Genomic DNA, 12,760 nt, shown 5'->3' on the forward strand with positions numbered 1-12,760 from the left:
TCGTTCATTTCATCTAAAATCTGGGACATGTCTTTCTCATTAAGGGAAAGTATTTTATGGGGATAACTGGCCCAAACTCTTGGTGCAAGAGAAAGCAGTGTCAGGTATGGCAGCACTTGCAAGTACTTACATGATGGCTGTATTTGGTCCACCATGTTAGAGAAATGTAAAGGTACAAAGTAAGCCACTTAAAATTTTGAAAGCATTGAATAATTTTTAAGGCATTTAGCACATAATTTACTCAGAGGAGAACCACGCTGTAACTTGCTATAATTGGTGTTGATTTATAGGCTGGTTGGAATAGTTTCGTATCATGTTTGTTGTTCTAAGGTGTGTATTAACTGAAGGGATGCCTTCTCAGAGTGGTGTTGAGTGATGAAAATTATACTTTAAAGAGGAAATGTGGTGGTGTGAAATCTTAAAGGTGTCTCCTGGCAGGTCAAAATACTAATCTCCTCTAATCTGTCACTGCAGTCTGCCTGAATCTGAGATCACAGTTTAAAGACAGAAAGATCTCCAGATTTTAACTTGTAGCAGTGCCAAGGGAGTAGCAAGATTGTCTCAAACATTCCTGTCTTATACATTCAGATATACCATGTCTCCTTGCCCTTAGAATTACTTAAAATTCTAAAACAATTACTGTATTTGTTCATGGGGAAGCCATTCAAAGCAACAATTATAAGGTATTTTTGTATGAACTTGATGCTGTGAGTCACGTGGAATAAAAGCACAAAGCAAGCAGTGTGATCAGTAACTTCTCTATTACTTTGTGTTTCTTATACTGTAACTTGGTAAACATCAGCATCAGGTCTTAGCCGGATTATTGTTAGTAAGAAATGGGTTCAAAGATCTAGCAAGGTGTCCAGTAGTGTTTCAGTTAACCAAGTGCTGCCTGATCTGACTGTATGATGCCACACAGAGATGAGCTCACAAGGCTGTTCGGTACTTCCTTGCATGTGCTGTGTCAGCCATGATGAGCTGATAAAGGTTATTACCTTTCCCTCCAAAGCTTTCCAGTAGCTCACAGTGTTCCTGAGAATCACAAACACACCTAGCTACAAGTTGCCTGCCAAGCACTCAGGGAAACAGTGAAACCTATGAGTGAGGTTACTTTGTATCACTAATGAAGTGACGATTGGATCTGGAAAGGTTTGAGTCACAGCAGAAACAATTACCATGAAGGTGTATGAAGTCACCAAGTGGCCTGTGACTTGGAGTAATGTGCAGGAAGTTAGACAAATTAGAACAGATGGGTTTCCTGAACTGAGGCATAAGAAAAGGGATACATTTTTCAGGTTTTGCTTCCTTGTTCCTTATTTTTGGAGCACCACTACTTGTCACTGTCACTGAAGCAGGCTTGTTGGAGCATGTTCATGCTGGCATTTTTCAGGAGCACAGGATCTTTTCAAAAGACATGAGGGGCATTCATTACCCACTGGTAAGCTCTTTTCCTTTCAGTGGGCTTCAGAAGCTGCTGCTTTATTGGATCTGAGATGTTTGCACCAAGCAGCAGGATTGAGGTGGGGTCTTACCAAGTGGAATAGGCAAGTCCCTAAAGCAGCTCTACCTCTTCTGTTTTCTGCCATGCTCCCAGTTGGACTCTATAAGAGATCCTTTGCTTAACATTCCTTGTAACCCCTGACTTTCCCCTTTCAGCAATATCCATTCAAATATCCCATTTCCAAAGGTGAAGAATGCAAAGGTGGGGAGTGATACAGGACATTAGAGCCCTGACATGTGACCAGAGCAATCCTAGAACTGTTATTTTTATGAAATAAGGGTTTACAGGTTTACAGCTGATAGAGCTACAAGACTGTAGCTATAGACACAGCTCTTTTTACATTAAAAGTATGCCACCAACCACACCAATTCAGCAAGTTGGCTGAATTGATGCATTTTTCAGGAAGACAACATTACTTAGCAGATTTTCTAGCTAGCTTTAAATTTAGATGTGGATACATGCAAAACAGTAAGGTCAAGAATCGATGAAACTTGTAAGCAAACCACACCATACTATACGAATAGAGAAACAGGCTTGCAAATCCATAAACCAGAAATTATCTCCAGATGTGGTAGGTTTGTGATATAAAGGCAAAATGATATTTTGTACCACCTGTTTTGACTTTGTGTTATTGAAAGAATTTGAGCTTTTCGGAAAAGGAGAACAATTGTTAGATCCTACTGCCTTATCAAACAAAGTTCATCAGCACAGAAACACTGAAAATGTAGGCTTTCCGAGTTGCCTATTTTTCATGGCAAGGTAATGACTGTCTGATGGTATTTCAAGAGAGTGCAGAGAATTAAGAATTTCTGTTGAGCAGAGAAACTAGGAAAAATAAGTGTTAGGTGACTATTCCAACCTTCTACTCAAGAAAATAGCAGGGAAGCAAAAAACACCCTTTGCCTCATTCAGGAGTGGGTGTCAGGAAGGTGGCACAGCCTGGGCAACAGCAGGTGGGAAAGGGGGGGGGCAGTGGTAGGATGCAAGCTGGACCCCCCCACTGCCCAGGTTTGCACTGCTCTTCTCTGTTTTACAGCATTGAGACTGTGCACTTTTTCACACAGAAACAAAAACACTGCTTCAGCTTGCTCTCTGGCAGGTGCTTGCATGCCTGTATTCCCTGTACAACCAGAAAGCATCAGTAATCCAAGGCAGAGCCAAACACTCCTGCTTAAAGTCATGCAGACCAAAAGGATAGACCCAGATTTAAATTTTCTGTATTTCTTCATATCTATAAATTTGGAGGGAAAAAAAAACAAACCAACAAAGACAATTTTTTTCTTATTTTTATATTTTGGTCTCAGATATGCTTTGGAATTAAGACACTTTTGTAACAAATCATTTTATTACAATTCTGGGAGCTACTAATGGGTTTCTATGACCTAATAATTTTCACTGCTTAAAGTAACAGTCCTATCTTGCTCACTACATATATATATTTGTAAAAGTAGATAAAAATTATATATTTAAAGGCTGGTCCTGCCTATATTTAAATTAAAAGAGGTAATGGTGAGGCTCATTACCCTAATTCATCAGACTGAAACTTAGGTGTCTGGTCTGACCTAGTCATCCATGCTTCCTCTGTAGCCACCAGAGAGCAGAAGACAATCTTTACTAAAATGATTGTCTCAGATGAGAACTGCTCCCTGAAAGTGCCACTCTCTCTATGGACTGTGGCAATCCAGAAAATTGCTCTAAATTTTAGGCTTCATTTTTTGGCTGTATCTAGTTAAATTTAGTAAAAGAAATTAATTACAAAGCTTGAAGATGGCAGCTATGATTTTGAAAAACCCAACTGCTTGATGGAGGTAGCACAGGAGATGTGCCCCGGTTATGAAGGTCTTGAACCAATCTCCTGGTGGAATCTACATACAAATACTTTGGAAACCTCACAGGTTGTGAGGGTATATTGAAAACTGAAGGCAGGTAGCAATCTTTCAAGACAGCACTCTTTCCTGCTCCCTGTCTCCCCTTCACATGCCACCATCCATGAAAAGGCCATGTATCACCGCCTTGAAGATCAAACGTGGCATCTCAAGCAGTCAGCTAAGCAATCACTGGAGTCAGAGCTTTGTGGGAAAGCTATGGGGGTACAGAAGGGCTTGCACACTTTTAGTTTTAGGGGGGATCCCAAAGATTTCAGCTGCAGGTTGTGTGTCACTTGGGAGGAGGTGGGGAAGAGACTGCCATGCTCTGACAGGTTTGTTGGTATGCCACCATTTCCAGTGGAAGCATGAGCCCACAACATTTCTATGGAACAGAGGAACTAGCTGGGCCTCTCCCTGGGACCACTGGGCATGCCAGGTACCAGAAAGATGATTTTTGCACACACATCCCACCGCCCCCTATACCACAATTCCTTCTTACATTTTTCCTCCCTGTCTTGGAAGGTCATAGTCATGTTGTTCCCTTACACACAGTCCTCTCTGCTCAGGTCCTCACAAAGGTAAGAGCAATGCTGGCCAGCTCAGGAGAGTGACATTTGGCTGTTATGTGGCTATTTTTACACAGCCATGTCTGCAAGTGTTTCTCCTACTACGAATTTTGGCCTTAACCTAAAGCTTCCTGAGATGCCAATGGCCTGTCATCAGGCTGGAAATGTACAGTTTGTGTTCAAGTGTTTCACCTAAAAGTCAGGGTTAAAAGGCAGATGGGAAACTTCCTAAGTGTGTGTGGGGAGGGGAGGTAGGGTGGGAGGGGAAGGTTTCTGTCCTGAAGAGCCTCATTAGGGGCTCTGCTGCCCTGGCTTTTATCAAGTTTCATTCACATAGCAGCAGGTTACACAGCCCTTATCACTCATCTTCCTCTTCTGCCCCACCCCACGCTGCTGCCTGCTCTCACTGCAGCAGGCAGGGCACACCCCTCCATCCTTTTTCCCCAGCCACCAGCCTCATTCCCCTTGTAAAGCACTCAGGCCAAGGCTGCAGTGCTCATCTGAGAGCTGGTCACACAGCAGAGACACATGCAGGAATGGCCCTAGAGGGCATTCAGGGGCAGTGTCTGAACAGAGCAGGACAGGGAAGACTTATGTGGAATGATCGTGCTTGAGCACAGGGGGTGGAGGTTGAAGTGTTGCTCAGAATGAGCAAGCAAAGCCAAGACACAGGGCAGCATGATGGCCTCTGCCATATCCCTTCCTCCAGGGGCAGAGGTTAAGAGCCTACACAGCGCCACACTGGAAATCTCTGGAAGAAGGCATTTACACTTAATCCTGTTTTTGCCCTACTCATTCCTAGCTGGAAAAGCACCTGGCTTGCTCACAGGCGGTGTGCAGGATGTCACAGGTGCCTCTAATTCAAGGAGGGGTGAGGCCGTTTGCCTCTACAACCTCTCTGGGCAATCTGGACGATGGATGGAGCCAGGTTATTTGCAGTGGTGCCGCCGACCGCCAGGACACGACGCAACGGGCAGAAAAACTGATGCACACGAAGTTCCTCCTGAACATGAGGTACCCTAACGCGGTCCTACCGGGGCCCCGAACACCCACGGTGCTGTGTCCTATATATCTGTCCACAGGGCTTTATTTAACCATCAGCTCGCACCACCGCGCTCATGCAAATCGCGCTGCCGTGCACACTGAGCACACCGATTCCGCGGGCAGAGATGACAGGCTGAAAAAAATCCCTTCTTCCTCCCCATCGGCTCTAGCGAGGACTGCACAGGCGCCCACCCGGCGCCGGCCGTCTCCCATGTCTGCCCCACGAGGGCGCCCGCCAGAGGCGCCGGGACCCCCCCACCGCAGGGCCACCGCCCCAGCGCGCAGGCGCGGCCCGAGCCACGGCCTCGGGGGGCGCGTCACTTCCAGGCTGGGCCGGGGCCCGGCGGTGGAGCGGCTCCCGTCCTGTCCCGTCCCGTCCCGTCCCGTCCCGTCCCGTCCCGTCCCGTCCCGTCCCGTTCCGTTCCCCGGCGCGGCCCGGCGCGGCCCGGCCGGAGGGAGGGCCAGCATGGAGAAGCTGCGGCGGGTGCTGGCCGGGCAGGACGACGAGGAGCAGGGACTGACGGCGCAGGTACCGCGCGGGAGGGCCTGTCCTCCCTCCTCCTCCCCGAAGTTTGCTGCGTGCGCCCAGGGACGAGGGTTATGGGCACCAGACACTGTCCGGTGTATGAGTTTTGGCATATTCTTGTTGTGTGAAGCTTTTTGCTCTGTTGGTGGCTTGGGGTCATTTGGTTTTATTTGTCATTTAATTTATTTGCTGCCCTTGCTTTGGGGTAGCAGGGTCTCCTTGTGTCATGTGTGGTCTTCCTACTGCCTGGCCTTGGTACTTGATCAGTCAGACAACAGGTTTTCTTTCTAAAGAAAGGTTTGCTTGTGCTCTAAGGCGACCCTGCTTAAGCATGGGGTTTGGACCAAATGGCCGCCCACTGTAGTCCCTTCCAACCTGACCAGTTCTATGATTCTGTGTAAATTGCTTCTCAATTTCCTTGTGCCTTTGAATTTGCAAAAGCAAAGAAAGATTTTCTTTAGACAAAGATAGTTTTGTGTATATTGTGCTGAAGTTACTTTTTTTGTCATGCTCCTCGAGTACAACTTAATTTTTGTATTTCCTTCCCACTATCTTTCTTATCTCTTTGTTTCAGTTTTACTGCACTTGAACACCATACATTCCTGAGAATTAATCTCTAGGCTGAAGCAAAACTGAGCATACTTACAAAGAACCATTTATTCTATCAGCTCCCTCTTAATCGGTGTGACTGCAGGTCAAAGTGCCCCACATCAAGGAATATCTTGATACTGGTTGCTGCAGGGTGCTGGAGCGCAGTGGAGGAAGCTGGAATGTAGAGCAGCCTGTGTCTGACTGCAACTAACAAACAGCCTGAGCATAGCTGGTATAACATTAGTCCTAGCAGCTTGCTGCTGACATGTTTCATTTGGTTTTGCACTGAATTGCTGCTGATCTTCGAGGTTTAAGAACTTGGCCTCTTTGCAACAATAAAGCAGCTAAATTTTGTCCACAGCTAATTCTGGAAGCAGTGCAGAATCTGCGCTTTCACACCAGAACTGGCTCCCAGCATTTGGGAAGGATTCTTCACCTTCTGATTTTGTCTCAAGATTATCAAATAAAGACTTACATTTCCATTAATCTCAGTTCAGTTCCAAGAGAATTAATCTGCCATCACTAGGCACATTTCACATGAGGCACATGATAGTGACACAGAGGTTTCCTTTACTTGATGCTGTGATGTTTAAAGCGATGATCAACAGATAAATGCCTACATCTCTAATACTTTTTATATTTGAAGTGTATATCCTGAGGAGAGAACTGAGCTAATAGTGTGTTACTAGTTAAATGTCAGTAATTAAACTATATATGATTTCACTATTGCACGTAATGATATTGTTATAGCCAGAGAAGACTTTAAATAATAAAAGTGTGCCTATATTTAAAGCCTATCCAGTACATGATAGAAGAAAACATATAAATGTGTCTTTGGCACAGTGCAAAGGAGCTGCATGCTGAGATGAACCAGAAAGATCTTTAAAATAAATTAATACCCACTGAAGAAAAAAAATATCAAGTGCTTAGGTCAGGCAATTTCTCATCTGTAGGTTACTCTCAAAGTAGCGACGTATTTGTAGAACACTGGAAATCAAGCCTTTTTTTAGTGAGGAAATTCATACGTGACGTTCACTAAAGCTATAGCTGAATGGTGCTGATTATTTTTAAAGTGTGTGTATTAGAACAGAAAAGTTCTAATGCACCCATGAAGAGAAGAATACTTTTTAAGAGGTAAAGTTGTGAAAGAAAGTATAAGATTATGCATTTTGTGTGTAAAATCTTCAACCGTTGTAATGATCTTTCTGGAACTGCGTCACGTGTTTGGTTAAAAACAATGGCCCCCTGATGTCAGGTAATGTCAATAGCTGACAGTTATGTAATAGCTATCATATGGTTCATATCTACAGATATCCGTGTTTTTCTCCTTGATTTTTACAGAACCATTACCTTGAAGTCAGTAGTAATTCCTGCTAAGTAGACATATATAACGAAACAACTGTGTTACGATTCACTGAAGTTGTTCTGTACTTTCTAAACCAACTTGTTTCTTGCTGCAATTAGATCCATTACTCTAAATACATTATAAAAAATGAACTAAAGGAATCCATTATCAAAAAGCTCAATAATGAATTGTAAGTATGCCAGTGTAATGATATTGTCAGGGCAGCATTATGCTTTTTAGTTTTATCAATACCAAAACTAAAATAAAATCAGTCCATGTGACACATTGGCTAAGTTTCATGTCAGCTGACAGCAGCTTAAAGCATTCAGTGAGATTTCAGCAAAGAGGAATAGACCAGATATTTACATTTCTTATATTTTACTCTCTAGTGATGACATAAATACGTATAAAGAAGTCTTTTAGGGAAAGATGAAAATATCTCTTTAAATATTTTTAAGTTATTGGTTAGAAACCCAATTCTGCAAATTTACTTGACATTTGTTTGAATTTTCTCCACTGCTTGCATGTTCTTAAATTTACCATCAAGAAAAGATGTAATTGCTAACTTCTAGAATATTTCTTAAAACTTGTAAAATAAAATGTTTCTGCTTTTCGATTTGCCCACGTGGAAAACTTTTATAAGATCATTAATATTTGGGGGGAGCTTAGGTTCAGAACCACAGGAAATATTTTTGATTAAAGGCAGCCTTGCAGATTATTATTAATGTCCTTTATTGTGTGTCCGTTGCAAACTGTTCAGCAAAGATGGTGTTAACCGTCACTTGCAGCTTGTCTATCCAACTACTGCAAGACTGTTCCTTATGATTCAGGAAGTCTCCGTTACAGATTCCAGTTTCCACTTAAGTTTCCTCTTAATTTCTGGATTGTATCATTTCTTTGATACAATATTAGCTTGAAATACCCTGTGAATAAAAATCCTTGCTCTTGCACAGGAGATTGGCAGTAAAAGTTTAGCTACAGAAAACTAAGGATTTCCATTTCTGATTTCAGTTTCATTTTTCTTTATCTTCTTAGAAACAAGCTGCTAAGCAGTACAGCAAGAGAGGTGTGTCTTACAGGAATTCCCTTGCCACCATTACTGTCTAGTTCTCCATATGAATCTTTCCCCAGATGTGGAACTTGCCTGGCAATTTTTTTGGTCCTTTAAGTAAAAGCTTCTGCTAATGCAAATATCATAGACTGCAATGCCAACTCTTTTTATCCGAAATCTGGAATTAGCTGTATGGTTTATGTCAGACACACAAAAAAATCCTAATCACCCTTGCGTTGTTTCCTGCTTATTTCCTACTTATTTGTAGGGTTCCGTTTCATAGTTTCTGAGAAACTAAGCTGTTACTTCAGAGTGTCTCATGGTCCCTCGTTACTGCTTCTGCAGCACGTGTGGCAGAACAGACACATGCTGTGACAGGTCCTCAACTTTTACAGATTATAGCCTGGCATTTTAGCACAAGCTGATGTCTGTGGTTTATGTAGTTGAACTGTGTAGCTGTTACTCACCTTTTGCAGCAAGGTACTTCCCTATAGGGGTGGAACAGGCATCCTGAAAAGATAATGAGTTCCACTGCTTCCATGAAACCTAAAAAGTATTAATCATAGAATTTCCTGAGTTAGAAGAGACCCACAAGGATCATTGAGTCCAACTCCTGGCCCTGCACAGGGCATCCCCAAGAATCACACCATGTGTCTGAGAGTATTGTCCAAACACATCTTGAATTCTGTCAGGCTTGGTGCCCTGATCACTTCCCTGGGGAGCCTGTTCCAGTGTCCAGCCACCCTCTGGATGAAGAACCTTTTCCTAATATCCAGACTAAATCTCCCCTGACACAACTTCAGGCCATTCACTCGGGTCTTGTCACTGGTCACCACAGAGGGGAGATCAGTGCCTGCCCCTCCTCTTCCCCTCATGAGGAAGCTGTAGACTGCAATGAAGTATGCCCTCAGACTCCTCTAAGAGATACTCTTAGGTATCAGGGACTAAGAAAATGCATTACCAGATCTCAAGTTTCAGAGTTTCAAACACTGCATTATCTAGGTTCAGCTTCACAACATAAATGGTGATGGCATCGGGAATGGTTGGAGGATCAGCCTTCATTTTAATGCCAATTAATTTATTATTACAGAGAATGCTATGTTGTGGTGCTCTGGCAGCCCTCATGCCACAGCCCATCTTCCTGTAGTTCATGTGCATGTATTGTCAATCTAAATTTTTAAGAAATCCATAAAATGTATGGAACTAGTTTTAAAATCATGTTTTAAATCTTGCGGCATTGTTTGCTTCAAGCCCTTGTGTGGTTCTCTTGTTTCTCGTGTTTGTATTTTTTTCAACTTATAACTGTTAGGGATTTAGATGAAGATAAAGCTGTTCACAAATTTATATGAAGAATGAAATTTCCTGTTAGTCATTTCAGCAGCACCATAGATATTAAGATGAGAAGTAGAATATTAGTAAGTGGCAGCAATCTGCCTGATACACCTGAATAAATGATTTATCTTCATCCTTTCCATGTTTTCTAGGCAATCTGGAAAGTGTGTGTTGGGTTTACTGATAGTCTTGGCCTATCCACTATTCATTTCTGAGCAGGGATGGAAAGGATTTTTACTCTTTTGTTGTGTGTGTGTATGTGTGTGCGTGCTTGTGATTAATAGGTGTAACTAAAACTGTGATTGAAGTGGATATCTTCAGCTATGTCCTACCAGCTCTTCCTACACTTTGAACATGTGTAGGCATTCAGGACTGTGACTATCAAATATGATTTCAAATACTAAACCATCTTTTAGTTACTGTTTTTGTCTGTTTCTTTAATGCGTGCATAAGGATAAAGTGTTGGACCTAACAAGGTAAGCTACGTCTTTTGACCTCTGGGAAGTTCTGTCTTAACTGCTGAACACAGAAAAGAGGAAACCAAACTCCGAACAATAGGGTATCCCAGCTCTGTGTCTGCTCAGACAGTAAGCCAGTGTAAAAGATTATTTTTACTACTCTTCTCCCCCTTCTTAAATAAATATTCAAAGTATTTAATTTTATTAAGTAAGGTGGCTGATTTTTTTATAAAAGTTTATAAAGAAAATAGTCCAAGCTATTCCTTGTTGACATACCCTCAGATGATGATTCATCCCAGCACATATACGTGTGCTTGCGTGTAGCATATTTTTATTAAACTAGATATGGATTCTTCATTTGTACAGATGTGACATTGTTCTAAGTAGTAACCAAATTTCATTGGTTGACTTGCCACTGCATGAAAGAGAAATTTCTCCAGAGAGTAGGAGAAACATCATACTCATTGGCTGGGGAAGGCCTAACTTGTATATTTGCTTAATAAGACTTGATTAAAATATTTGTAGACTAGATAACAAGAGGGCAAGTTTGTTTGTGTCATCTGAACAAACAGGAAAGTTGGCTTTTTATAATCATCTCATGTAAGCTGAAGCAATGCTTCACTTAATAGGCCAGTTTAGAATAGGAAGTATATTTAATTGTAGTGACCTGGAATAAGCTGAAATACATTGTTCTTACAGCATGGGTGGGGAAGATGATCTGAGCATATCTAACAAGTCGCTGCTGCTGAAGGGGACTGTTCTGCCAGCTCTGTGGCCATGTCTCTTTACATCAGCCCTGTGGCTTTTCTGACAGCTTGTAGAGCTGATTTGGCTCATTAGGACTAAGTCATCAGAATAGAAGACACACTAGTCCTCTTCCCACATTGTGAGTTTTGTCAGCTAGTTCAGCTCATTAGGGGGGTCTTACAGGTTCTGGAGTCACTGCAGAAGGAGGAAGTAAAATAATCTCTTTCAGCAGGTTAGCTGTCTGATGAGACAAGCTGTGTGTTAATCTGCCTACACCTTTACCCTGTAAGGAACAGTAACTGAAGCTGAGTCATAATGCTTGCTGTGGATACTGGTAATAGTATGTACAAGGGATCCTCTCTACTAACAGGAAAAGGTAGTAATGTTTATAGGAACCTACAATGCTGCACAAATAGATATATTCCACTGCAAATTGCTAGAAGGTTCATCCATTCTTTTGCTTTGGTACAGTTGTGATAATTTTCACTTGAATGGTAAAAGAAAGTGTTTGAAAGTGGAGTTGTATTGTGTGAATGCCAGGATATACCTTCATGGGTTTTGTCCTTTTTGTTTGTTTTGGAAATATATTTCCAGACTGTTAATAAAATTTTGTAATATGAAAGAATTAATATGCAAGTGACTGTTCAGCAAGGTAAAATGATTGTTTCTGGCTAAAAAAATATTTTGTTTGAAATTAAGAACTTCAGCGGTAAAGGAAAAATTTCCTTTAGATTGTTCAAAACTGGGTTTGTAATATCCTCTTTTTTTCCTGTCTTCCTATTAAGGTCCTTGATGCCTCAACGCTCAGCTTTGGTACTCGAGTCAGATGGTTTGCCATATGCTTTGTTGCTGGCATTGTGTGCTCTTTTCTTGTAAGTAAAGAGTGTTTTTTTCCCTGTGCTTTATTACTGTTCTACAGTAGAGCCTCATTCATATTCACACTTTATATGTGATTCTGTGTTTGCTTTATTCTGTATTCTAAACTTTGTATCCACAAATTTAACTGGACGTTAAATGTATTATTGGCATGTAGGGCTGTTGCTCTCTGAATTACGATTTTGACGAGTTTTCTTCCACTCACAGCAGAGAGCATTATTATTGTAGCAGAATAGATTTTCTTACTAAATGGTTTGAAGACTGACAAAATGTAGATTTGTAAGTGGTGTACTAGGGGTGTGCACCCATCTTATTTTTATTCTCTTCAATAAAAGGGGAAAAGAGGTTAAACTTGAAAGGTTTTCAAAGGATGAAGAAACGACAAGTGTAACTTATCACACTTAACAAATCAATAGGTGATGACTGTGATACTAATTGACATTTGAAAAACCTGCTGCATTCCTGGTGTTATTAGAGTCGGCAAATCATTTATTCATTCGTGAACTTGAGGGGCTGGCAGGAGTCTCAAGCCTGCAGTTAAAAGTTGAGATCTGTTAATTGTTTCGGTTAATCAAAATCTGCTGGAAGTTTTCAGCTGCATGAGAAGTCCCAGAAGCCGGTGAAAAAACAACTGCTCTTACCTGTGAGAGGTTTTATTTAAATAGTAATCAGATCAATAAAGGAAATAGAGAGTGGTATTCTCCATATTGATATCTATGCCAAGTACAGTGACATCTCTAGCTAGATACTTCTGTTGGAAAGGGAGCAAGTTCTAGGGAGGGAGCTCAAGATTGGATGGGAATAACCCTTTTTTAGGTTTGGTTGACTCCCTCTGCCTGACATTCTCCCCCCCCC

General features: G+C 41.8%; 1 protein-coding gene across 1 annotated transcript in view; it reads left to right on the forward strand.

The window, feature by feature from the left end:
* Nucleotides 1-5,368: 5,368 nt before the first annotated feature.
* The window catches only part of SFT2D1 (SFT2 domain containing 1), a 19,763-nt gene continuing 12,371 nt past the window's right edge, over nt 5,369-12,760 (forward strand). The window contains exons 1-2 of the mRNA XM_017813753.1: nt 5,369-5,508; nt 11,815-11,901. Of these exons, the coding sequence (XP_017669242.1) occupies nt 5,446-5,508; nt 11,815-11,901 (150 nt within the window). The 5' untranslated portion in view covers nt 5,369-5,445. The remainder of the gene's footprint in view (nt 5,509-11,814; nt 11,902-12,760) is intronic.

Source organism: Lepidothrix coronata, unplaced genomic scaffold, assembly GCF_001604755.1.
Source record: "Lepidothrix coronata isolate B3197 unplaced genomic scaffold, Lepidothrix_coronata-1.0 Scaffold42, whole genome shotgun sequence".
Taxonomy (NCBI): Eukaryota; Metazoa; Chordata; class Aves; order Passeriformes; family Pipridae; genus Lepidothrix; species Lepidothrix coronata.